At 43.9% G+C, this 26,064-nt stretch overlaps 1 protein-coding gene across 1 annotated transcript; it reads left to right on the forward strand.

Moving 5' to 3' along the window:
- Nucleotides 1-12,411: 12,411 nt before the first annotated feature.
- On the forward strand, nt 12,412-25,655 carry LOC119390068 (uncharacterized). The gene is made up of 5 exons (XM_037657603.2): nt 12,412-12,508; nt 16,457-16,633; nt 18,175-18,380; nt 21,123-21,224; nt 25,523-25,655. The coding sequence occupies exons 2-5, from the start codon at nt 16,582-16,584 to the stop codon at nt 25,640-25,642; spliced, it is 480 nt and encodes a 159-aa protein (XP_037513531.1). The 5' UTR covers nt 12,412-12,508; nt 16,457-16,581; the 3' UTR covers nt 25,643-25,655.
- Nucleotides 25,656-26,064: the final 409 nt, after the last annotated feature.

Here is a 26,064-nt window from a genome sequence, read left to right on the forward strand (position 1 = left end):
TAGGTGTCAGTCGCGCTAGCGATGGATCTCGATCGGGAGAATAAGCATTTAGGCACACTTTGGAAGCGAATTGAAATATATTCTAAACGTTTAATGCGTCCAACACTTCGTGCTGAGTGTCCTTGCATACAAAGAAAGCATACAGCAGGCTTTTTATGGCCTCAAAATTTGCCGACACCACCCCTTTAACGTCAGTCTGGAACTTCTCTCTTTGCGAAATAATGTTTTATTGCGACAGAGCCATGGGGCTTCCAATCCAGCGAAAAGTTGTGGTGTATACATGCGCTGCGCGTGCACTTGGTCAACGCGGAGAACCTCGCTCGACGTAACGCACAACTAGTTCTAGAACACTCTAACACAACTAAGGCTGTAACCTAAGGGCGAGCGTGTATGTCTGCCGACGGTCGCTCAATGATTGAGCGGCCGTAGGTAGAGATATGTTACAATGTCAGGACCGATCCTGACGTTGTAGCTAAAGAAGAACAGCTGGAAGCAGGCAGGCTGAGAAGATGTAGTGAACATGCAAGTGAAGCCACTGCGAAGATAGATAGCCGTCCCACGCTGATGCTAAGGCCAGGAGAAACGTGCATGCTAACGAAACTCCCGAACAGCGATAACGCCGCGTAGACGCCAACGGTCCGGTGATTTAGGGGGTTTAACGTCCGAGACGACTCAGGCTCAAGGAGGTTTAAACAAAATGCTCAGGCTTCACGAGAGACGCCCTAGTGGAGGGCTCCGGAAATCTCGACCACCTGGGGTTCTTTAAGGTGCAATGGCATCGCACAGTCACGAGCTTTCTGCAGTTTGCCTCCACTGAAACCCGCTTCTTCCGGTTCAGCAGCCGGACCCCTCTACTTCTAAGCCGCCGCGTCTGTTAGACGCCTACGTTCAAGCTATAGCTACACGAGGACCCGACGGACGAAAAAAAGGGGCTAGTAGTCAATAGTCCGTGCTTAGCCGGAGCTAAACCTCCAAGCAATCTTTTTTCCCTCGTCATATTGTATAAAAACTCAAGAACGCTGTTTTATTGATTACGGTTTGTTATTTCGTTAGCGCTTCCCTGGCAACAAGTTCTGCAAACACAAATCCGAGTTCTGACAAGACATTTACAACTGTACGCCCTCTCATTTTCTTCTAAATTGGTGTTCTAAAATGTATAATATGCCTCTAGCTGCAAAATATGGTCGAATTGTAGCTCGACTGGTATACAATTCAGCCGAATGGTTGGAAGTAAGAAACATCCCAGTGTGTACGAGGGTGGATAGAAATTGTCATGTATTGTTTGCGCGTTAAATTTGTTAGTGCCATTCAGCTTAAACGTGGGATGAAGTTGTTCTAAGCATACTAGGAAAAGTCGTTATCTGGTGAATGAAAGATATTACCACAGTATCGTCGATTCTGGACGGCTTACTGCTCTGTCATAGTAGACAGTATTCCATGAAGAAACATTCTAAGGCGATAACCTTAAATGTACGTGTTTGAATGTCGTGTGAGACTGAGAAAATACCACGTGTCTGCTGCGCGTTCAATTAGTCTTTTCGGCGCTCGGGCGAGTAAAACAATAAAAAAAAATTCACCGACGATTACGATATACTGCCTAATGCGAATTCTGAGCGCAGCTTCGTGTTGGGGCAACACCAACTGTGTTTTAAGTTTTCGCTATACGCAGTTGTAGCAATGTAACCTTCGATACATATTGTTACAGAAACTACCAGCGATCTAGTGCTACGCACACCACTCTGTGCATTGCAGGTTCCGCTTCCCACATCACGCGCAACGCTATGGAAGCTCGCGAGACTTCTTGCAGCGGAAGCGTTCGCATGAATGAATGAATGAATGAATGAATGAATGAATGAATGAATGAATGAATGAATGAATGAATGAATGAATGAATGAATGAATGAAAACAACTTTTATTAGGTCCAGCAGGGCGCGACGAAGTCGCGCACCCGGTTTAGTCCCACGTTGGGGCAGACAGGTTCAGCCTATCCGCCACGCCGCGGGCCCGCCGGGGTGGCGGGCCCGCGCCGCTAAGGTGAATAATTAAAAGCGCTCCAAGCGCCTGTAATTATGAAATATAACAGTTTTAATTCTTACAGCCAGTTTCGGTTTCAATCCCGTAGATTATACTGTATCGTGATGTAATGACCCAGATCATGGCTTCGAGGAGGCAGCCCTACTTGAGAACTTAAGCGCTCGTCCTGACTACTAGTGCGGTGTCTCGTCCTCACCGAAGCACTTCTCAAATAGCGCTGCTTCATCACCTACATCATGACCAAGGATATCACCTTCTGAGTCACGACTGCGATACAGTAGAAAATCTGCCGTATTTAAGTAGTTATAACGCGCTGAAGCAAGGCAGTATTATTGTACGGTTTTTAGGCTCCGGACGTTCACTCAGAAATAGCGCTAAGACATATCAATGGAGCCCACGAGTTCCAAGAAAGTCAGTTATCCTTGGTCTGGCGAGTTTGGCGAGGTCGCAGGTGCTTCTTCAGGTGTTTACATCAGCCTCGAGTTTTGAGGAGGCAAAGTGCCAGCGTGAAGGTCAAGCGACTGGACGGCTGTCGAGAAACACGAAAGGTCAAACTGGCACGTCATTTTTGACATGCGACTGAGCCTCTCAACTTGACTCTCCTAACAGTCACAGAGCCTGAGAAACTGAAAAATGGCCATGAATAAGCAAAAAACAAAAAACAACATGGCATTAAGAAAGTCTGTGAAGTCTGCCGCTCAACGCAGAACTGACGGCTTGATTCCCAACTGCGTATAGGCAGCGTGTCATGCCAGCCCAGATCAACCACCTCGAATTGATATTTTACCGCTATAGCAGAAAAGTTCTCAGTACATTGCGGTTCTTAATTTTTCTTCTATAAGCTGTCCCCAAACAGGCAGATAGCTCACCTCAAGCCGGATATTTCAAAATGTCTTTAGGGACCTTGCCATTCTCCTTAATGGCTGCCATTTTTCTTTCTGGATGGAGGGAGTACAGCTAACGCATCCCCAAATATGAGTTATTGGATGCAGAGACATCATGCTACAAGAAAAATTATCGTAATTCTGAACTCAATTTTGTGTGTCGCTGAATGCCCCATTTCAGTTTACCTTCCCACACCGTCACGGTGAGGCACTAAAAAACTATACGCAGCAACGAGGTGGGTGGGGCATAGTTGTCAGGCTTTTTCCACCTTGTCGATGTCGATGGCCATGGCATTCGGCATTGGGAGGCGTGCTGTAGAATTTCGGAGCCCACGGCGTCATTAGTTCCAACAATTTCGAGGGGCGGCTGCTTCCACACCGTGTGCTTCACGTATCAATGCCTTGTTTCCGTGGTTGTAGATTCTCGGTTCATAATTATGTAATAATTAGTTCATACCTCAAAGAGTTCTCGAAAGTAACTGTATTTTTGCAGTATCTTCAAACCAGGTGAACGTAAACCGCACGTTAAACTTGTCAGCAATGATCACAGTGCGATACTGGGGACGAAACTTCAGAGCTATTCCACTGCTGTAAAGGCGGAAGCCAGCGAAGCTGTGAATACGGTGGATCTGCGGGTATAGTGAATATTGCTATGGTGAATTTATAAATTCTCATTATTGACTATACTGAGCAAATACCGGCGGTCTCAAAATGAAATCCTGTTGAACATCAGAAAGTACAAAAATTGCATGACGTTCGTTTCTTTATGCGAGTAGTATTGCATTTGAAGCAAAATTGTTGACGACATTTCAACCATGTCGGCGACATCATACTCCTTTATGTCTACTTTTATGCAAGGTCAATTTTTTCGACGCAAGAACAGTGGATTTGTCGAGTTAATCGGTTCGTCGCAAATTGTTTTACGTGTCTTCTGTCCGCGGATGCGATCCACCGGAACCTAGCCATATGAAGCTTCGCTGTAAAGTTCCCTCGCATTAAAGCTCATTGGAAATAGCCGCATTCTGATGCTGGTATCAGCTCCGCCCAACAACCTACTTTATCAGAAGCGTAGTATGAGCTTTTCGCACTTACGTATACAACACGCAGGCATGTATAATAGAGACACAAACATACACAGTAAAAAAAAAAGAAAAACGAAGAATGACGAATGAAGAAAATTAAAATGTCACAAAACGTTTTAAATGTATAAAATTATGAACATTTGAATATTACAAGTAGAAGATGAGCACAGAAACCAAAGTGCCATACAAAGGCCCGAAGTTGGGCCAGTTTGTCAGGCGATTGACAAATACCATGCTACACAGATCTCTCCGCAATTTTGGTGCAACATTATGTCGCTAAAGTACACTGTCAGGGAGTTTACATTCCGCTTATCCGTCGATGTAACAATAAAGCCTGGGATATGTGTAGCGTGTTTTGTCGAACCTTGACTTCAGTGTTACCTTCACTTAAGGCCTCGTTTCCTAGCTGTGATATTGACTACTGCCATGTCAGTGGAATAACGTTTCAAAAAGAATTTTTCCGTTTGTTGAATAGAGTTTAATTAGCCTGGGACGCCTATGAGTTTTATGATTGTCGGCAAACACGACGCTTGCAAATTTTAGTCAATGTTCTGCATGATCTGAAGCCTATGTTATTTGTTCTTGATAATTTCTTTACGGTTTCTCAAAAATATTTATAAGCCAAAACATGTGGCATAGGCCGCTACTTCGCATGAAATTGGTTCCCACAACTCATAGGATTTGCCGGAAAATGTTTTCGCTCACGCAATTAAGAATCAGTCAGTAAATCGCCTATAATATCCTCATTAACCTTATATATCCTATAGGCTGCACAGAGGTAAAGACGCGGTCGTTGCCTGCAAAAAGCAGACAGCACCAAGAGATAAAGTGCACAGTCGCCCACGTCTGTAATGCGTAGGTTAAACAGCGAGCGACGTCAAGCGCTTGCTTTTTACGTGCTTCAGTGAGCACTTACGTAAGGGATATGACGACTGAGATGTACGAATACACCTGTCCGCTTTTAGTGACATCACTCGTGGGCGGTACAACGGAACGGTTCTGTTTCACTTCATTTACTTCTTGTGCTTCTACAGTCGGACAAGCAGTACTCCGCCTACGCTATTTCCAAATAGGACTGATTGTGAGTGGCGGGTGATAAGGAATATAATAGAACTAACTATGACTTTCATATTGAACGAACACGCTGTGCGTGCAGACGAAATTTCGTACTTTGACCTACTCCCACGTGTGCTTAGCTTTCGTTTTTTTCCCTTTCCTTTTCGATGGCTGGTGTCTCATTTCAGATGTTTTCTGCGCTGTTTTTCATTAAATCTAAGGACAGCCATTAATCTCTGGCTGCCCACTTCAAGGATTACATAGCATTCAAAGTAAAAGGTGACAACAATAAATTTCCTTCGAGTTTCACTGCTTATGTAATCACTGTATATATGTAATGTATGCCACTATGTATGTATGTATGTATGTATGTATGTATGTATGTATGTATGTATGTATGTATGTATGTATGTATGTATGTATGTATGTATGTATGTATGTATGTATGTATGTATGTATGTATGTATGTATGTAATCACTATGTATATAATGTGTGCAAACAAATTGGATGAGTCTACCTACCCCTGCATCTGCTCAGCAATCTCTCTTAGGAGTTAATGCAAAGCGCCGTCCATATTTTTTTGTTCCTGTTGAAGTTTTCAATTTCCTCTGTTGAACACAACAAGGGTGATTTCATATATATGTGTAATAATGAAAAGAAAGAAAAAAAATTGCACCATTTCCCGCTAACGGGGACCATGAGGCGATGCGAAGCCGGAGCACTTGCACGATCGCGTTCCGTTGGCGTTCGCTGGGCATGCTACCGACCTCGCGTCTTGCAACGCGAAGAGGAACGCTACGCGCGTCTTGTCTTCTCTCTAGCCTGGCCGTTAATTCTCACAGGGCGAGCGAGGAACGCGGTCGACAGGCGCGCGAGAGGGCGGCAGCGTAGGAGAGGAGAGAGAGGGGGAGGGTACGCACATGCCCTGGTGCTCATCGCGGCGTTGCGCATGAGAGAATTTCGGCATGTCTAGCCTGCGTTTCAAAGATTGGAGAGGGCAGAGGGGAAACGGGAGAGGGGTAGTGGAGAGGAGGTGGGGAGAGGAAGAGTGGAGAGGGAAAGTGGTGAGGGGGGATGGGAGAGGGGAAATGGAGAGGAGGGGTGGAGAGGAGGAGTGGAGAGAAGGTGTGTGGAGAGTGTATGCGCATGCGCAGTAAGGGTGGTCACGCCGCACACCACCACCACCACCACCACCACCACCACCACCGGATTGAACTCCGCTATAAGATGCTTCACATCTAAAACACAACAGAATGACAGAATTGATATCACTTTCGAGAATAACAGCGGCATACTTGGCTCAGAAACCTATAGATTTACAATATAATACATGTAAATGAAGCCAACTTGCACTAAAGTCGCAATTGCAACGCACTCTTCAGCTATCATTACAGGTGTGAAGAAACACAATATGGACGCATTAGTTTTGCAGTTTTGTGCAATATCAGCAGGAGTCATACATTAACAACAACCACTCTAACGTGGCACGGCCTGATTTTTCAACAAGCTGTTGTTGAAAAATTGTCTACCTACGCTCTATACTTCACTTGAGACACACGAATTATGTGCGAAATCGACAACCTGCGGTATATGCCACCAGTTGAGAAACACGAATTTTGCAGATTTTAATATGTATAACATACATATTACCTTGCCATGTCCAAGATAACTGACAAGTTACTCAAATAAAGGATCCACATAACAACATGCTCAAAATAGACATCTTTCACCTTAAGATAGTAATTTTTCCCTCAAGAACTATTAACCAATAGAGAACGTCCACGTATGAGCAGTCATACGCCGAAAAGTGGAATGATCTGCGGACAAAGCGATGACATTAAAATGCCCATGCGAAGTCATCAAAAGCAAAATTTGGATAGGTGGACGTCCACTGTTGGGTATTGGTTTTATCATTTCTTTAATGTCAATGTAGCCGAATGCCCTTCTTTTGCCCGGTACTCCTCAAATGCTGGTCAGACAAAAACCCACTTTTTTACGAGGTCTTCAGTCGTTAATTCGTGTGAAGAGCAAGATAAGAAGACGACAATAAAGACCGCTGCCAGGGCACCGTCTCGGTGCTATATTTTTCGAAAGGTGTCGTTCACAGCGACTAGGATAACGTTTGTCCTTAAAGGTGAGGACGTGCACGCGAAAGCGAGGCACTTGACAGAGTCGTTCAACTCAAAACTTGCGTGACAATACCGACCGTCGTGTAAAAAGGTGACGTGCACAACATATCGTAGCAATAGTCCCGTCGTATTTGTTCCGTAGTTTTGGCTGACATTTTCCTACGCGGTTCACTTTCCGAGTTTGGCGCGAAGAACTTTGGGCAACTGTTATTTTCGTCTCGGCAAACTTTTTCAAATTCATTTAAATAAAATGAGAAAAACATATTGCGCAGTCAGAGCTTCTGCCGACAATACGTGGTCTCGTGAACAAGCTTCTATGATAAACGTAATGCAGCGTAAAGTCGAGAATCTGCCCTAAACAATGATTTGTTTTCCAAAAAAAAAACGCACTAAATTAAAGAAAGACCAGTTCCTGAGCAGTCCGTTGAAATAGAAGCATGAGCAACGCAGGGGTTATGTTTACCATTGTAACGGAGAATCTCGCAGCTGCTTTTCCAAACGCAAGGTGACGGGTTCGCAAATGTCTCGAAGAGGGATATGAAGACTATGGTTTTACAAAAATAAAACGCACAGGGTCCCTTACGCAGCTGCCCCAGTCGACCAGAAGGCGAAAGCCATCTCTTGTTTTTCTTCTAAGTCGATGTATTGAACCTCCCGCACCCTTCTCCGAAAGCTTTCTGCAAGTAACGTGGTTTTGCAATGCCTCCAGGATCGAAAGCACTGTAAGCTTTCTGCATCTCACCTTGTTTTGCACTGCCTCCGGTATCAGCCCACCTTTGACCAAGCAATGATGTCATCTGACGTCACGTTATGTGACTTTACAGTGACGCCATGATGACGCCGTAATTACGTCACAAATACTGAGATCTGTGACGTCATCGAGTGATGATGATTTTTGCCTCACTCGTGTTTACGCCGCCGACGTGAGATGCCGACGCGGGTCGCCGGTCAATTTTCGCGTTTGATGAGGCATCTAAGGCCTTCGTTTTAATAAAGTGGTAGCGTTATTACGCTTAGGAAAGTTTGTTTTGGTGGACATAGAATTAGTAATGACGGAGTTTAGGTGTTCTGATGACCATTACGAACAACTGCACATTCCCAGTGGCGCATATTCAGTGATTCAAGTTGGTGCCAGAACATTGACCGATAGGTGTTATATAGATGCTTGCAGGTAACAAGTAGCATATACGCAGTGGCAGGCCCGTAGCCAGGAATTTTTTTCGAGGGGGGAGGGGCACTTGCTGAAAACCCTGACTTTTTGAGAAAAACACCTATTTTTATTATTTATTTTTGGTAAAAACACCTACTTCACCAAAATTTCGAAAGGTCCCGGGCCCCCAGCCCCCTTTCCCCCTCCTGGCTACGGGCCTGCGCAGTGGCACTGCTCAGTCGCAGATACCCGATGTTACACGACCTGTGGTACATATACAATGGTACATAAGCCATGGCACCTAACCCATTGCCATGCACCCCACCACTAAGTAGCGGGCTAGGAAGCGAGCTATTTGCCAAAGAGCAAACGATTAGTTGTAGCTGTTCTTACAAATTTTCTAAGATGGCGTATAAATGATGAAATGAAAAGTGCTTATACACAGTGAAACATGTCCAGTGGTACATATCCAATAGTCCACACCCAGTGGTGCCTCTATAGTGATCCAAGTTGGCGTTATGGAAGTACGCAGATACACAGATAAATATCGGAAAGTGCAGGAAGTGGCCAAAGAATGGTAATCGTATTACACAGAATTTTCTTGCGATAAAAAAAAAACACTGAAGTATTTTCGTGCTACCAACCCTTTCCGCAGCGAAACCATTGCCGATATAATGAAACGATTCTACTCCAATGCTATTCCTTTCAGCATCTTCGTTGTTGGGCCGAGGGCACTCAATTCGCATACGACGCAGATAGATTGTACGAGGAGAGCTTAGGAGTAACGAATAGAATTAAGCGACTTGAAGCCTTACATTATGCTGGGAAAGCTGAAATAAACCAAAAATTCAGTTCCTCTACGCAGTGTGGAACTGGCCTTTTGTGAGAAGTTGTAAGGATGGGACCGTCGTAGAAACGTCTTTAATCACCTGCGTCACTTTGTGCCCTCTTTGCCAATGGTCTTTACTGCCAACTGCAGTTAAAGCGATGACCTTGACTCTAATAAGCTTTTCAGCTTAAAATTGTTTTTACCTTACTGTAAAAGACGAGGACGTCATGAGAAGCACAATACAGCAAAAAGTGAGGTCAAATAGCCTAATGGTCACATGTTTACACTCATCTGGTTTGATTCCGTTCTAACCTGCCTAGCAATAAATAGCACAGCATGTTCTGTGACACTGCAAGCCACCCTTCACCTCTTTCTTCCCATTCTTCATTATTATCCCTCCGTCCTTCAACAGCGCCGGTTCCGCGGCCATATGACACTATCCTTCTCCTTACCGGCATAGGGGTACCTGGTGGAGTTCGTCAACGCTGCGCTGAAGAAATATATCAACGACGCCTTGGCCTAAGAACAACCATCGACTCGATTACTGGTTCTAAATAAAATGTTATCTCTGTGCCTTTTCCTATTGTTCTACAGAGAGAGAGAAATGTTAATGAAAGGTATGGAGGCAAACCAGAAGAAAATTATCCGGTTTGCTACCCTACACTGGGGAAAGAATAAGGGGGCAGCAAGATAAGAGAGGAAAGAATGCATTGTTTTACAGAAATATAAACGCAGAAAGTCAGTCGCGTCAATTATTAGTATAGTTTCTTGAACAGCAGCGAATAATTTCTACAGAAGATTCTCTAAGTGTAGCCGCATTCCATGTAATCACAAAACATGTAGTGTCCACCTCTTGATCATAAAAAAAGAGTGATAAGAGAATGGCTTGATTATCTATTGACTCATGGAGTCTAATAAAAACAGGCCCCTCGATCCATTCCCATTTTTTTACAAGAACGTTAACTTTGGTGAGGTGTTACTCGTTCGTTGTTCCTATGATCAAAGCCCGAACACTGATGGACCTTAGATGGTCCTGTTGTTTCCGTGCCTCAATTTATCGTCAACATTTGTACTTCAGAAATAGTTACGATGGCGTTGTTTGACATATGTGTGTTGGTGTGTTTTCTTCCTGTCGTCTGTTTGTGTGTTTATTTGTTGTGTTGTATGCTCTGTTCATTGAACAGCTAAGGAATAGCCGCTCCTTTATTTGCGTGTCAACGTATTCTTCACATCATATCAATAAAAAAAAACGAGACATTACGTCCTGTTCCGAGTCGTGTAGTTGGGAAAGCGTGCGCAGATCGTAAACTATACACGCCGTGCAGTTCACCGCCATCCGCACAGAAAGTTAGGCGACAGATGGAACGGCGTTTAAAAAAAATGTTTTTACGAGTGTATGCGTATGTACTGGAAACACAGATCATCGCTTTTTTTTTCTCTTCCCGGTTTCTTTAAGGCTATTGTAGGGTAGCAGACCCAATGCACACTAGCTTTCCTGTTTTTCCTCTTCTTCAGAAGGCAACCACGACAGTGCTCGTGACCAGAAAACTATGTTACTGATCCCTAATCACGAAACCTTCTCATAAAGATATATGAAATATTGTTCTCGTAGAATTCACTTCAACATTCCTTGCGTTCCTCCCACTCGCCATGTTGTTGTTCTTTTAATTTTAGGGGCGAAGCTCCTCTTAGTCTAACCTTGTCATGTCTCCGTTGTCCGGCGTAACCACCTTTGCAAACTGCCCACTCCTTCGTTTTTGCAAACATCCCACTACGACCCATCACCGATCCTTTGCAAACTGCCCACTACTTCGTCTTTGCAAACATCCCACTACGATCCAGCACCGATCCATCACTTCACCGACCATAAAGCCGTTATAATGAAGGGGGAACGGAAGCCACGTCTAGCTACCACTTACGATTAATAAAATTTCTCGTATAAATATATACAGTGTTTGTCACGTCTTTCATGATGTACTGGGCTATCGCTTTGATTACTGGTGGGCGAAACCACTGAAGATTTCACGGAGTAACCATGATTGCTTCAGGAGCTTCGCCCAAGCTCTTCATCATTCACCCGTGGATATGCTGTGAATTTTTTTTCCGTTTCTATTTCCCAAAGGTAGGTCATGAAACCAACATTAATTTCTCAATAATCCCCATCAATTTCTCCCTCTTCTTTCCTTACCTATATTTATTTGAAATGTGGCATTTCTTTGTGCAAATTTGGACTTCGTTCAGTAACCTAAGACACGTACGACATCAAGCTTAAATTTTGACTGTAATGCGTAGATCCCAGATTATCATTCCCCACACTAATTTATATGTCTAGACGGATACCCTCACACGAATTGTTTTCATGAATGTGCGTCCAATTTCGAAGACTTGCAGTAGTTTAAGGTAGCAATTTCTTGAAGTGATTGGCGATAACAAAGCATTATACAACCGAAGCACTGAACGCCACGGTCGTTGCTGTTCGAAATCTTGATGACATTTTATTTCCTATCATTATGATACTATCGCATTGAGATTGCTGTGTACTTCCAGCTCTGCTGTGATAGGGCAGAGTTAGCAACTTGGCCTCTACTAGTCCACGCTGGTCACTGGCGTGGAATCTAAGTTGTTCAACTACTCTGCTCACAGTCACTTTGATATGACTGGCGAAGGTAGATTGACGATCACCAAATGCTGTTTAATGATTTTACAGTGTCTCTCGGTTAGGTCACCGCCTAACGCTATTGCGAAGACCTTATCTAGTGTTCGCTATTTCATCAGGCATTACAGTAACGACCAGAATAGCAACGACAAGCGATGCATCCTTCCTGACGCATCCTTTAATTTCCGAGACGGTGCGCCTACAGCGGTATGCCGAGAGGCACAGTTGAAATTACAAGCTTGCTCCGTAGAACAAGCAATTGAAGCGCTGAACAGGACCATTGCTTTAATGTATCCTTGGAGAAGAGTCTGGTGTTGGGCCTGTTGGGACATAGCTTGAAAAATCGACGATCGAACCCAGCCTTTAAAGACACGTATACAAGAAGAGAAGTTTTGACGACACACACGCTGGGTGCGAGAACACAAGCATGTTTATCGAAGAGACGGTAAAAATAGAAACGCATCGTGATTTATGCGTCCTTTTGCAAACTTGGGTAAAAGCATTGCAACTGTGCGAGAAGAAAGCAACGACCATTGTCACTACAGTGAAATTGCAATGTATATGTGCGGCAGGTGAATGCATTCTATTGAAATCTGAACAGCGAGGGACGCGTGTTAGTGTGCGGGGCATTTTCGCTCCTGCCGTTGCAGGGAAAAGAAAGGCCCTTTACCTCGCCTTCGACATAGGTGAGTGTTCAGAACTTCCGTGGCGATTGCTAGTAAGTAGTAAAAACAGAGGGAAGGGCTGTCCTTGCGAAGGGCTCATATTATAGTCAAGTTCCATTTCGTAATAATACGTACGAGACGACTGGCATTATAGCGTTCAGCTTTAGCACGTATCGTCCGCAATTACTGCAATTTTATGCTTACTGCAGTCGCACAGATGCTCGTTAATGATTTTAAAACATGAAAGCTGACTTGGACGAAGTCGTGCGATCTTTATAGCCTACGTATGTCACCCAAATCGCTGACCTAGGTTCAACGACGAAATAATGGCATCAGCAATAATTAAGACATAATTTTCCAATTCCTTATCTTATAGTACATCGTAGTACTATAGCGCAAATTCTGAGAGGTAGATCCATGTTGCACAGGCGCAGAAAGTAGTCGGCTGCGAAACTTCATGTGAATTAGAATAAAATTTACTTAAAAACCCTCCGTATTTGAAACTCGCAGAGCCCTTCTTTGTGTGACAATTTTTTTTATGTTATCACCCAAAGTGACCAGTAAAGGTACCAAAAAAGCCCATAGTAAGAATCTGGAACAGTTGAATGTCTAGCCCTTCAGAGGGAAACCACAATATTTGCCCTCTTCTTCCCGAGTTTTAGGAATGACAGACACTATCGTAGCAGGGCTAGCGTCCGCACTAATATTCTCGATACTGCATTGCGGCGCAAATATTATCGGCCTAAACGTTTCGGTAAACGTGTCAATAAAAATATTCGTTTGCCGTCGCATATTTACCGAACGCCCGTGTAATATTTCACATTTTTCGCAATAGTAGTTTTTCACAGTTTTCGGAAAAACTTGCAGAGATATCGGACAGCATCTGTGCCGTTTTCAGTCCGGTTTCCTTGCCAGTGCTTTTTTCCAGCAAGCATGTCCAAAAGATGAACTTTTCCTGCCAGCTGGCAGCTCGCAGGAACTTCGTCATTCCTTTGTGTACGAGAACAATGCGTCGCCAGCAGCACAGCTGCCGAAACCCACTTGTCGGTAGTATTTACTTTACAAAAGAGCGAAATAACCGGCGTGGTGACAGAGGTGCTTTCACGAAAGCTTGTGTGTTGTGATGGCCAGCGACGGCGCAGGATTGTAAAAATTTTATTTCCCCTCGAAGTAATGATTAGTGAATAACCAGGGCATTAATGTCAAACCTGGGAGTTAAGCCATATAGGATGCCGCAGACTACCACGCCCTAGTGGTGAACTATAGCAAGAATGAAAAAAAAAGCTTTTGTGCGCAAATTTCCAGGAGGCAGTGCTGATCCCTCTCATTAGGAATCCCGGGGTTTTCGGTACAACCCTATATTTTGACCACTTATCTAGACTCAGTTTGAAGCTCCAGTCTAGAAATGGTGATGTTGCAAATAGCGGCATTTCATCAAGGATCAAGATGAAATAGTGTTTCTGCAGGAGAATGGCCACTGGAGTGATTGACGTAGGCCGAATGAGTAGAACTTTGCGCTAAAGTCAGCGCATGGATACGGTGGATTGACTTCGCCAGGACAATTACCGTTTCTGTGACGAAGAGCTGTCTTGCATCTGAAACATCTCCGTTTGTTTGTTAGCCGCTATTGATTCATAAACAAGCTGATTTGTCAGTTTCCATGACTGCGCCCACGCGTGTATCGTGCTTCTATAGTAGCCAAATTAACGCGAATGCTACAAGAACGGTCACAATTTAAGGCGTACTGCATTGTTGTAGACCTTAGTGCACTCATTGTCTTTTCTGATACGCTAGTTGATAAACTATCAATATTGCAGATTTAAGAGAGATCTAGCAGCAGCGCACGTACAAGGCTTGTGGAAACCTGAATGGGATATATTCAGAAAATACTGCGTGTACATTAACTTACCAAATACGGCGGTCGTACGTCGTACATTTGTGTCGTGTAGTCACGTCGGTTCAACATTTACGGTTTGAAGGGTTAAATGTAGAGAGCGCAGATGGCTAAAAGGAAAACAAGGAGAACAGAAACAACAAATGTATCGAGTTTTTTTTTTAAGTCATCAATAAAATTGAGACATCAATTGCTCAGTTACGCGTAGCAGTGCTCAATACAAAGAGAAAGCCACGGGGAAGCAATTTCAATATGCTTCCATTGTCTTGGACCAGAAAAGAATTACAAACATAATGAAATGGGCTATTAGAGAAAGCTGTCCAAAGAGTCGACCAAAAGTGATTCTCTGGCTTTGTTTTATGCCTGATTGTCACGAATGTTTACGCATATTCGTTAAATATTTAACAGAAATAAGTAACAAAAAAGAACATTGAAGCTGGCGACGTTGCATGCAAGGGAATGCTCTTTGTATGTTAAAAAACGTCACTAAATAAAAACAAGTGCCGAAGAATAGATCTAGAATGCTGATTTTGTAAGAATAATGCCATCACAGGGCTGATGTTGATTTCAGAATATGTTTACGCTTTTCGCCCATCATACTTGGTTTGCATATTTTACAATGCACCTTTACGTCTAATTTCTTCGACGCCTTTTAGAGAATGTTGCCAAAGAAAAGGAACATAGAGCAGTCATATCAAAATGCGCCAGAAAAAGTGAAGTTAAAAGGTTAATAAGTAACGCAAGAAAATAAGCAAGTATGAGAAAGACTACAGGAAGGAGCCATATCGTACTTCTCTGCTGCTAGCCACCTAATTAGGAGCCCTACGCAACCATAAAATTTTGTTTCAGGCAGTAAAATAGCAACTACGTAGACAGAAAACGTGAACAATGATATACTTGAACAAGAGAAGGCAACGGGTGCCCACGTTGTGTGAAGGCATTAATATATTTACCATCATTTATAGACTCAAACGAAGCGTATAAGGCCACGGTTTTAGGAATACTCCTTAAGAAATAGCTAAAGAGTGTTAACAAGCGCTAAGCTCGGAATCACTGTGATTCCGGAATTATTTTATAGGATAATAGCCTGCAAATCTTCTCAACGTTTGTGTCATATTAGTTTTTATCATGAAGCATGTTCTGGTAAAAAGGGCCAATGTAGGCTTTGAACACAAAAAAGCTTGCAATTAGTGCTCTGGCTACACTCACGGATCCCACAGGATTGTCTGCAAAAAGAAAAACTCCGCAGTTCACAAGTTATTTTTAGGCAGGAATTCGAACATGGTACCACCATGCTAGGATAGCAAACGAACAAGCTATCCGATGCTGTCTCAGCAGAATTTATCGCGATGAAACCGGACTTCCTGGGTAATCCTGAAGCCGATGTCCTAGTTGTCTACCATGAAGTAGTTTCCCATAAGTCAAACCTCGAGTGACACGAATATTTCATGACACGAAAAGACGTCCCCACAGAGCTGATCGGAAAACTTATTGCTCTGATATCATTGCTTCATACAACTACTCTCAATTTCTAGTACTGATAAGAAAAAACCGCGATAATCCTCATACCAAGGAATTATTACCGTCTCGTACATTATATGGGCCATGAAGCCATATGACACAGATGACCTGCCCGTTTGTTTATACGCGCATGAAAGTCCTTTGCCTCCATACAAGAAATAAATAAAGGCGCAATATCACACGAGGCTTTCGTTTAGGAACATGAGGGACTTTTGTATGTGAGAATATTGGAGATGGTGGCCTCCCTGCCTTTCTCTCACTTATCTTGCTCTCTCTCTCTCTCCCCGGATATGAGGTATGCGGATTTTTCGGTGTGTCCTAGCTTCTAAACGTATATTAATCGTCTTCAACTTCGGATGTAGCTTGATATATTGCTGCATATGGTCGGGCTCACACGGCAATGCATTAAGGTTGTCCAATAAGCTATACTATTCGGCTGCATTCGAACGCGTTTCTTCCGATATGAATACGTACGGGAATTCCCAGATGGAGCGCGACAGTTTATTTCTAGTTCGCCCAAGGCCACTCCACTCTGTCAACGTCTTTCATTGCAGTCCGCCTCCATGCAGACAAAAGCAGTCTCGCAAGAACCACCATCTGGGCTTCGGTTTTTTAGAAACTCTACCTCAGCCAAAGGAACTACCTGCGAACAAATCCAGTCATTGACACGTCTATAAGGATGAAGAGAACGAGAATGATCTGGTATTGGTTGCTGTCACTACCACTACTAGGTAAGAGAACAATACCCATCTCTCTGAGCTTTCGAAAGTCTATTAAGTTTGAAGCTGAAATGTTAATAGAAATTTGCGGCTAACAGGAGGAAGGTGAGGATAGCAGACGTTGTATGATAGCAATACCTATGTTCAGGATAAGATTAATCCGCGAAATTATGCGAAGTCGTCGAACAAGAAATGACGCTGAAGCCAACGTTTCAGCAAGGTGACCTACAAACGCTGCCTTCAGCTTTATTTGCTTGATGAGTTCTCATCATCTAAGCGTCAGATCACGTAGCAGATGATGTCGGCTGTGCGAATAATACTGCCAACCGCGTTACGTTGGATAACATTGCTAAATGAAGTCAAGTGCTCGTCATTCTACTACACAGGACTGGATCTGGGTCGACCTTACATATTACGCATGTCTAGAGCCGCGATATGCAACTCAGCTGATATGCAACTACTAGAATTTGTTTTCTGAAACGAACGAGACGATATGTTTCATAGTTACTTCGTAACACGCTTTAAACTTTAAACTCAGGTGCTAAGAAAGCAGCTGTTTCACCTAAGAAAAAGTCACACGTTTTCTTTTCTCTTATTAAGTTCACATCAGCTGCAACATGTCATGCACCACATTGCATGACGGCGTCACAGACTGTGAACATGACTGCCTAATTGATGTCTTACTTTTATGAGAAGTAAAAGCTGCGCATATCCACGAAGAATCGGCGCGACATAACGCAAACGAAAACGTTATTTTATTTATGACTTTATTTAGACAATGAACCTACCGGTTTGGCATACCAGTACCGGGGAAAGTCTATAAGGAGGGGGAAGCAGAAGCACTGGAAGAGAAATACAGTAGAAGATAAGGAATAGCAACAACAAAACACACTACTTTTAACAAGGAGTGCATAAAATAATACACAGGTTGTAAGTCTGTAGTCAGAAAAAAGTACAACTTCACTGAAGATTCAATGCAAGACTATGTAGAATGACAGCAAACCACCTCTGGTCATTGACTTCGATGAGAATTTCAGAGTAACTACTATCATTCAGCCTTTATCAACATTAGAATAAACATTTTACGTACGGACAAGCTTTCTGCTATAAGATCATGCGCTTAAAGGTTGGCCAAATAAACCCTAAACGGTGCATGTTTAAGTAGATTTATGAGCAAGAGTCTGTCTTCTTACTCGGGGGCTGCAATAAGTGTCCGCTCTCATTACAATTGAGAGCTAGAAAAATATAATAATAAGTTGTATCTTTGTGTTTGCCCAGAGACGCCTTTTGCTTGTGTTTTATCATGTGCTTTATCGCTGACTTACTTATGTTGTTTAGTTACTTGGGTTAACTCATGTTTGCGAGTTACATGACAGGTGCCGATATGGAAACGCACTCGAAGCATTTACAATAACGGTATAAATCTTATAATAAATGTGTCAGTGTACGCAGAGGGGATGAATAAATCCATTGCTTCGTCGGGATATCAGTGCGTGAATATTTACATATTTCAAATAATTATGCTCTAACTCATTTCGTTTGCCTATCCTCAGGAGCAATGGTACTAGGCCAGACTTCGGACGACCACACCAAAACATCGGGCATCAACTCGGTTATCACCCCAGGCATCCACCAAGGCATCAACCCAAGCACACATCCGGGTACCAACACAGGATATGTGCCAGGGATTTCAAGCGCTACCCTCGGCAATTCGTCCAGTATTGAAAGGAGGTGGAAATGCCACAGGCTAGGCAAACTTGTGAGTGCAAGAGCTGTTTGCGTTGGTGCCTTCTATAGCACAACGTTCTACGTCTGCAGCAGTGCATTTTTTTCAGCTGCAGGTGACAATAATTTGTAATAATAGCTATTAAATTAAATAATTAACTGAATTTAGACCATATGCTCTGAAGTCATCCACAACAATATCATACTGTCACTACAGCAAATATTTATTACTGGCTACAGTGAACATTTTTTCGGGGCAAAAATATATACGCTATTATTGTCACGTTGCAATGATGCGGCAAGTATGCGCATGCGCTCGTCTGTCACGTTTAGTTCCTTTGGCGTAGTAAATTCTAGACGACTTGAGAGTGGGGTCGTAGTTCTTCTATCTTAAGTGTTTAGCGCAGATTTATCCTAAGAGGACACCTCTTCTCCCCCCTTCGTCTTGTCCCGTCTTGATAAGTCTGCGCTTAACACTTAAGACATGTCGCACGAACAAGGCCAGAAGTCAGCCCTCGTAGTTGTCGTTCTTCTGGGCTCCTAACTCTGAAGTCTTGCAGCATTTTGTGAACCATGGAGCTTCACTACTGCTATCGTTTTATTCTAATGCCCAAATGCAGCAAAGTCGAATCTTTCAGCTATATTCAGTGAGGCGTTCAGGTGACTCAATACTAGGTCTGCGAACTTACTACTCTAATCATCACAGAATACGATCAGGGATCTTAAAAAGGAGACATCGCAAGACAATACACACTACCGTGACATTAACAAGTTTTAAAGCCAATGAACTCGGAACCATGCCGTTGCCGAAAATTTGCCCCAGCAGTGAAGCAGAATACATATGTTGAAGTTATGTGCTTTCTAGGTTGACCTCTTCGCCATCAGATGGCACAACCTGCCCAGGCAGATCAAGTAATGACTGCGGTAATCAGGTTAAATGGTAACGCAAAGAAGCTTGCATTCCATTGTTATGAAAGAAAGCACAAATTTGTGAACCGCGGCAGTTAACGTCGTGGCGCCAGGATCGGTGAAATGTAATGCAAGCCAAGCACGAGCCATCTTTTGCACGATGCGCACCGTATAGGGATAGACGCGGTGCGTAACGTTCCGGAAAGGGTTTCCTTGCAGTAGAATTCACTCATTCACATTCTTAAGACGGTACGGTATTACCGTACTTTCCGCACGGCAAACCAGCACTGCTAAGAGACACTACTGCCACCAGCAACACGCCGGCCAAGCACACACGTTCATTGCCTTCTCTACACCGAAGAGGTTAATACGCTGCATTCCAGACACCTTCATCGGCGCTTTCGTCAGTTCGGTCACTGCGCCCCATATTAACGTTACACTAAATGGAGCCAGTAATTGTGGGAAGCCATGGGTGGGTTGAAGTAATCAATAAAATTAACTTGTAAGCAATCTCCGCGTCTCTCTAGCCTGTAGTTAAGCATAAGAGAGAGATAATAAAACGAGAGAAAGGCAGGGAGGTTAACCAGAATTGTAGCATCCGGTTTGCTACCCTACACTAAGGGGAGGGGGGTAGTTAAGCATAAACAATACAATTGTGCAAAGGAACGTACCATGCGAACTTCGTTGAGATCCATTGATATAAAAAAATTGCCGGAGTTTATCTTCACCTGGTCCAAGTTGGCACACTACTTTAAGCGTGCAGACGAGATTCCTCCGGAGTCAGACCCGTTTTTAAAATTGTCTAGATTCTAGTGCAGCCCGTGGCCCGCAATACATCAGTTGGACACGCGATATGGGCAAAGGAAGTACGAGCACCACTTTGGCGTTCTTAAGCGATAGTCATGAGAAAAAGTCGAGTTGCTTATTACGAGTATTCATTAGATTCATTTTATAGTGTACGACTCTTGCATGCACGGACAGTCGAAAACTCCCCGCGTTAGACGTTTCGAAGTTTCGATGAAAAATATTTGTTAACGCGACATTTTGACAATATTCCGTAAAGTGATCATCTCAGGATACGGCCCTTGACCGAACTCTTTTCTGAGGTTGTTATTAGCAAATTATAAACAGGAGTGATATGGCATACGAATATGAGTTAAATACAAAAGTTAAATATTCTATATTTATTTCATCTTTCGGTCTAAAATATCAACACTTGTAGTATAAAATATGTAATATACTTATGTAATACTGCGCGCTATTTAAGACGGGCTTATCTCAAGAAGTGCAGAAACGCCATCGATAATAGGCACAACGTAGCCGGAGCTAGAACGGAAGTGCCGACACATGGCATAAATGCATTGCTGCAGGGAAACTTGAATCTGGTGTCATTAACGAGCGCGGTGGTGATGGGTAAACAAATGCGAACTGTGACTAAGGTCAGTGAATCTAATTAGGCGCAGAGGGGCAGATGCTTACAGTTTTCATAGTAATGGTTAACGTAGTACCCTAATTCGTTCAACTTAACAATGTCAGCTGAGAAATTGAACGGTCCCTATTTTTTATGTTGAACAAATATCATATTTTTTTCAATCGGCGTCACGTGGTACTAACTGCGGCCTTAGATTTATTACTAGCGCAGAATTAAATATTGTCTTCAACTAACAATTAGGTTTGTTGCACAAAGTTCAAATCTGCATTCAAGCTGGTGACGTTATTAAAATGTAGAAATTCAGGCAATACACACAAAGAATTTGTTCCCATTGGCCGGGAAAGAAATATTCGCGAAAAAGTGGCGCCAGGAGATCTGAAGTGCGATTTTTGCGTACAATTTTGCTTTTGTTTTTTTTTCCCTCTAATTCCCCAGTCGACCCTCACAGAACCGAATCCGAGATGCTGGTTCTACTGTTTCGACGAATCCTTATATAGAATCTACCGGCTACCAGAGGCCAACGGAACACCGTGCTGGGTAAAAACCTTTTTTTTTTTTTACGTCGCGAAGGCTTCGTTTCGATGTTACGCTTACCCCGTCTTGTTAGGGCTCTCTGGCTGCAACAGAACCGCGGCCCCTATGATACACCTTGCCCATTTTGTGGCACCACATCCCGATATGTGACGACGACACAGTTGTTATGGACTAGCCCAGGTCTTCATTTGCGTAGTCTTCCCCCCCCCCCCCCCCCGTGCGATCGGTCTCAGGCCTGGCCGGCCACCCGACCTTGATCACTGCACACATGGACCATTTTATTGTTCACTTACTTTGTAAGGGAGCAGATGCACCAATGTGTATGCGCCCGCGGAAGAAGACTACAAGAAACCATGGGCGTCGGCAGAATTTTGCCTTTGGGGGTGCAAACCCGTGTTGCATCGCGGCTGGGGGAGGGGGGAGAGAGAGCTGGCATAGCTGTGGGGTGGGGGGCAAGTGCCGTGTTGGCCTTGAGGGGGGCAAGTGCCCCTTTTGCACCCCCCTGCCTACGCCCATGCAAGAAACTCTTGCTAAATTCTGCAGGCTTTAAATATTTTATTTCTGATAATTGGCAGTTCAAATCAATTATCAATTAACTAGCACATCTAGAAGTTACACAATACAGAAAATATTGGAAGAATTTACCCACTAACTCGGCCAATCCCCTGCATTGGGCATGAGCCATGCACAGAGGACAACAACGACGACGACGAAGACCGGTGTTGTGATTGCGCCAGATCCGCCCGACTCTTGCTCGATGCCCCTGAGTGGGTAGGTGTCAATCATTCCAGCATCATCATCATCATCATCATCATCATCATCACCAGAGCCTGTGTTGTTCGCGAACCTTGCAGTGCTTGATCATGCCCTAATTCTTCTTCAATAAACAACTATAAACCTCGACACATTTGGTGGAGGTTGCCGAGATCCCTCGAGTCGACCTGCAGCTCTGCTCTCGAACGCTGTCGACAAGACCACCAGACAACATTACCGAACCAGCCACTTCTCAGTCAGCCCCACCGGCAGCCACGTCCTCCTACGCCGGCGTTCCCCGTCAACGGGACCCGCCCATTTCTAGAGGAAGTGGTGAGCACGACGTCGAAGAGTGGCTCTCCTTGTGTGAACGCGTAAGCGCCAGTAACAAGTGGGACGAAGACTCGAAGGTCACCTACGTAATATTCTATCTCGCTGACGTATAGCTAAACTTTGGTTCACCAGCCGTGAATGCTACTTCCCAAGTTGGTCAGCCTTGAAGACCCTTTTGACGGAAGTGTTTGGCCGACCAGAGGTATGTAAGCTGCGTGTTGATCAGCGCCTACGCCAGCGAACACAGCAGCCTGGAGAAACATTTTCCGGCTACACTGAGGATGTGCTAGACCTCTGCAAGCGGTTTAACCCCTCTATGCCAGAAGACGAGAACATAAACTCATTCTAAGGGTTTAGAAGATAGCGCATTCCATATGTTCCTGACAAAGAGTCGAACCACTGTGGCAGTGCTAGTAGTGCTTTGGCGAATTGCGCCGTCGACGTACCATCGCTCGTCAAAATGTCCTACCACAAGATTCGATCTCGGGCATCGTGATTGCAAACGGCACCACACGAAAGGGCACACTGTCTCATCAGATCAAAGATTTGATTGGAGAGGAGGTGGCCCGACAGCCTCCCTGCTTCCCCATAACGACATACCCGCCGCAAGTCTGCCTCCGATGTTGCAACAGACCATACGGACCGAGATTTGCGAGGCTTTTCCTACAGTTCCTGCCGCTTACCCGCCCATTTCTGTGACATCACCGTTATGAAGTGCCGGCTATGCTCCGCACCCTCCATCTTTACCTCTCAGCTACGTAGCTGTGGTCGCGCGGCTCCCACCCCCTACATTTTCCTTATCAGACTTTTCGTAAGACGTGAGGCACGAATCAAATTTGTTCCTGTATTTTTCACAGACTTTGCCATTATGCCTGTGGGTAAACTTTCGAAAAAAGAAGTTAATGTAAATATTGTCTAGAGAGGTTACCAAGGAATAAATTATTCCTTGGCAATTAGCGAAAACGAAATGATTAATGAAAACGCAATTGTAAGTAAAAAAATTATCAGTCTAAACTACATTAGCTTTTGACTTTAGTGTCCCGATATCTATGAAGCTGCTTATATATACAATGTAACACTCGGTACCGGCGAGGAAAAAAATAATTAAAAAACAGAAAAAATTGCATCCGGTTGCCATGTAGCGCAAAAATCTCTTTGGAAGGTTTAGTACGCTTGCCTTATTATCAGTGTTATCAAGGGCAAAGTCTTAAATAACAAACAATGATGCACAATTTGAAAAGCGATTTCCTCAGTGGAATCTGCTTCAGAACACAAGTATGATTTTACCATCAACTTTTCAAGAAGACAGTTTTACATGCCTGCAAATGTATGCAACTTTAGCATGGCAGCAGAGAAGTTCAGGGTTCGAGGACTTCTCATCTCAACAAGACCTTACGTGTGTTTTACAAATATACCTTTCACTAATGCGACCAGCTTTAAAGTGGCACAAAGAGAAAAACATTGGTAAATATTTGCAAGTACCATCGTGTAAGTTAAATACCCCTCCACAAAACTGTAAGCACCACACTTCCCAAGAGAAGACGCTTAGTAAGCCAAAGACGGCGCTAAAAGAAAATACGGGTGGCGACACCGCCTTCATGTTTCCGCACCGGCTGACCATGGCGCCATAAATTTAGGCATGCATATTATTAGTGGCAAAAATTATTTGCATTGCGTTCGAAGACAGCCAGAGACTTAATATCACATGTTTCAGGAAACTTTGCTGAGACATGTAATATTACTAAATTACAAAAAAAAGTGAAGACTTTAATATTGCTAACGTCACACCGCCATTCAAGTGCTAAGCCTTCAGCCCGGAATTCAAGAACGAAATTAGACTGGAGTACGTAGTCAAGAGTTCGACGAAAGTTCGTCTGGTCAGGTATCATGATGAGGATGCAGATGCGGTCACTGACCAGGTCAAGGTGAACAAGGAACCCGTATGGGTCCCGAAACGTCTCTGTGTTTTTCACCTTCACTTGGTCAGTGACCGCATCTACATCCTCAGAGACTGGAGCACCTAGTGCTTTAGGGGCCCGGCTTGCCGTCCATCCATGGGTCTCATATGGCGTGGTCACGCTCGCAGGAAAGCGCTCGATGCAGGCCATAACAAGGCTAACAACGCTAAAAAGACGGGTTAAAATGAACGAACACGGTCTAAAATAATATGATTAGCAGAAATAACCAAGAAGTAGTCGTAATTAACTTAAATTTGCTAAAAACGTTTTGGAAACATGCGGCTGAATTCGGCGCCGCGCAAGAGAGGGCGTCACCGCCTCGCAGAGCGCACGATTTCTCCTCTCACCGACTCTCTACGGCGCTACATCTGAAGGGGGAAACAATCTGACGGAACTCGATGTAGACGACACGTATCTGAACTGCCGGTACAAGCAAGAAGTAGATAAAGCGCAGCAAAACGTAGAGCCCATGTCGCTCACCCAGTTTGCTAATCTCCCTAACAAGATTCTACTCATGCCGGAGAATCCCTGCATGCTTGGCGTCATTAGGTTTGGTAAACGGAGCTGTGGGAACCGGAAGAACGGGAACCGCTGGGTGCCCGTGCGACGCACTTCCTCAGGTTTCACAGTAGTGGAGCAGCCATACGTTTCTTTTGCCCTAATAATAAACCTATGATGTCAAAATTTAAAGAAATGCGGCTCTCAAAGAAAAATTTACTAGCCTGACCTAACTTAGAATTTCATTCTATAGTCAGTTACATCCTAAGAATAAATACAAACTCCGGCCATTTAACTGCGGCGTGAATGTCATTCCTGTGTGAGGGAGAGTGGCGCTAGGTGGTTACCGTCGTAACCATAAGTGCTCTTTCTCCGCCAATGTAAATACTACGATAATAATACATAAAGGTTCGTCGTCCCTACTTAAAATATTACGTTTCCCCGAGCAGTGATGTCGTAATCTTGGCTGAAATTTGCCAGGTAGTTCTAGTTTCCCGACCAAAAACCAGCCACACGAACATGTATCTGCACGGAACGATCACCTGTCTGAAACCAACTGAAACAAGCGAAAGGCGTTTGACGTCACGTAAATGAGCAAGCGCGATTGGATGGGACATCTATGCAAGTTTTCTCTGAGCGGGAAAGCGGCGGCTGTGGGCAGAGCTAACATTTATTCTTAGATCGTAACCCACTCTGGTGTTCCTTTAACTCCAGTGCTATCGCAAGACGACAATATTGATCTCTCTGTCATCTTTCCAGGTGGACAAACACTACGCTAAAGGAACGTGCAGATATTCACGGTGTCGGCAGCCCAACATGAAGAAAAGATGGTGGTTTGGCAAATTGTTCCGCAGGAGACCCAAGGATTCCAAGGAATAAACACGAAAAGAAAACACGCAGTTTCATTGTTCTGTAACTGAATCATGGGAAACGCCGCTCGAATGTGTCGTGTATCGAGGCGACGTATAGCAAAACATGTCCGATGCACCTTAGCAAACAATGTTTTAATGATCCATAGAGATAAACTGTCTTAAGAAACTTTCTAGACGCAGCCTGCATATATGCTTTATAGACATTATTTGGACTTAAGCTGTGACAACATTAGTGAGTTGCAATTTGAAGATTATAAAGACCAAAGATAAATTAGGCATGAACCAAAGGACGAATGCAGGCACCACAAAAAAAAATGGCAGGGTTCCTTATGCGTTCGCCTAAGATGCGTTCGAAGGTGAAAGCCATTTTGTTCTTCTTTTCCTTCTCATTCGATGTATTGATCTTCACCCGCCCCCCTCCGAAAGCTT

The sequence above is a fragment of the Rhipicephalus sanguineus genome, chromosome 4, assembly GCF_013339695.2.
Source record: "Rhipicephalus sanguineus isolate Rsan-2018 chromosome 4, BIME_Rsan_1.4, whole genome shotgun sequence".
NCBI classification, from domain to species: Eukaryota; Metazoa; Arthropoda; class Arachnida; order Ixodida; family Ixodidae; genus Rhipicephalus; species Rhipicephalus sanguineus.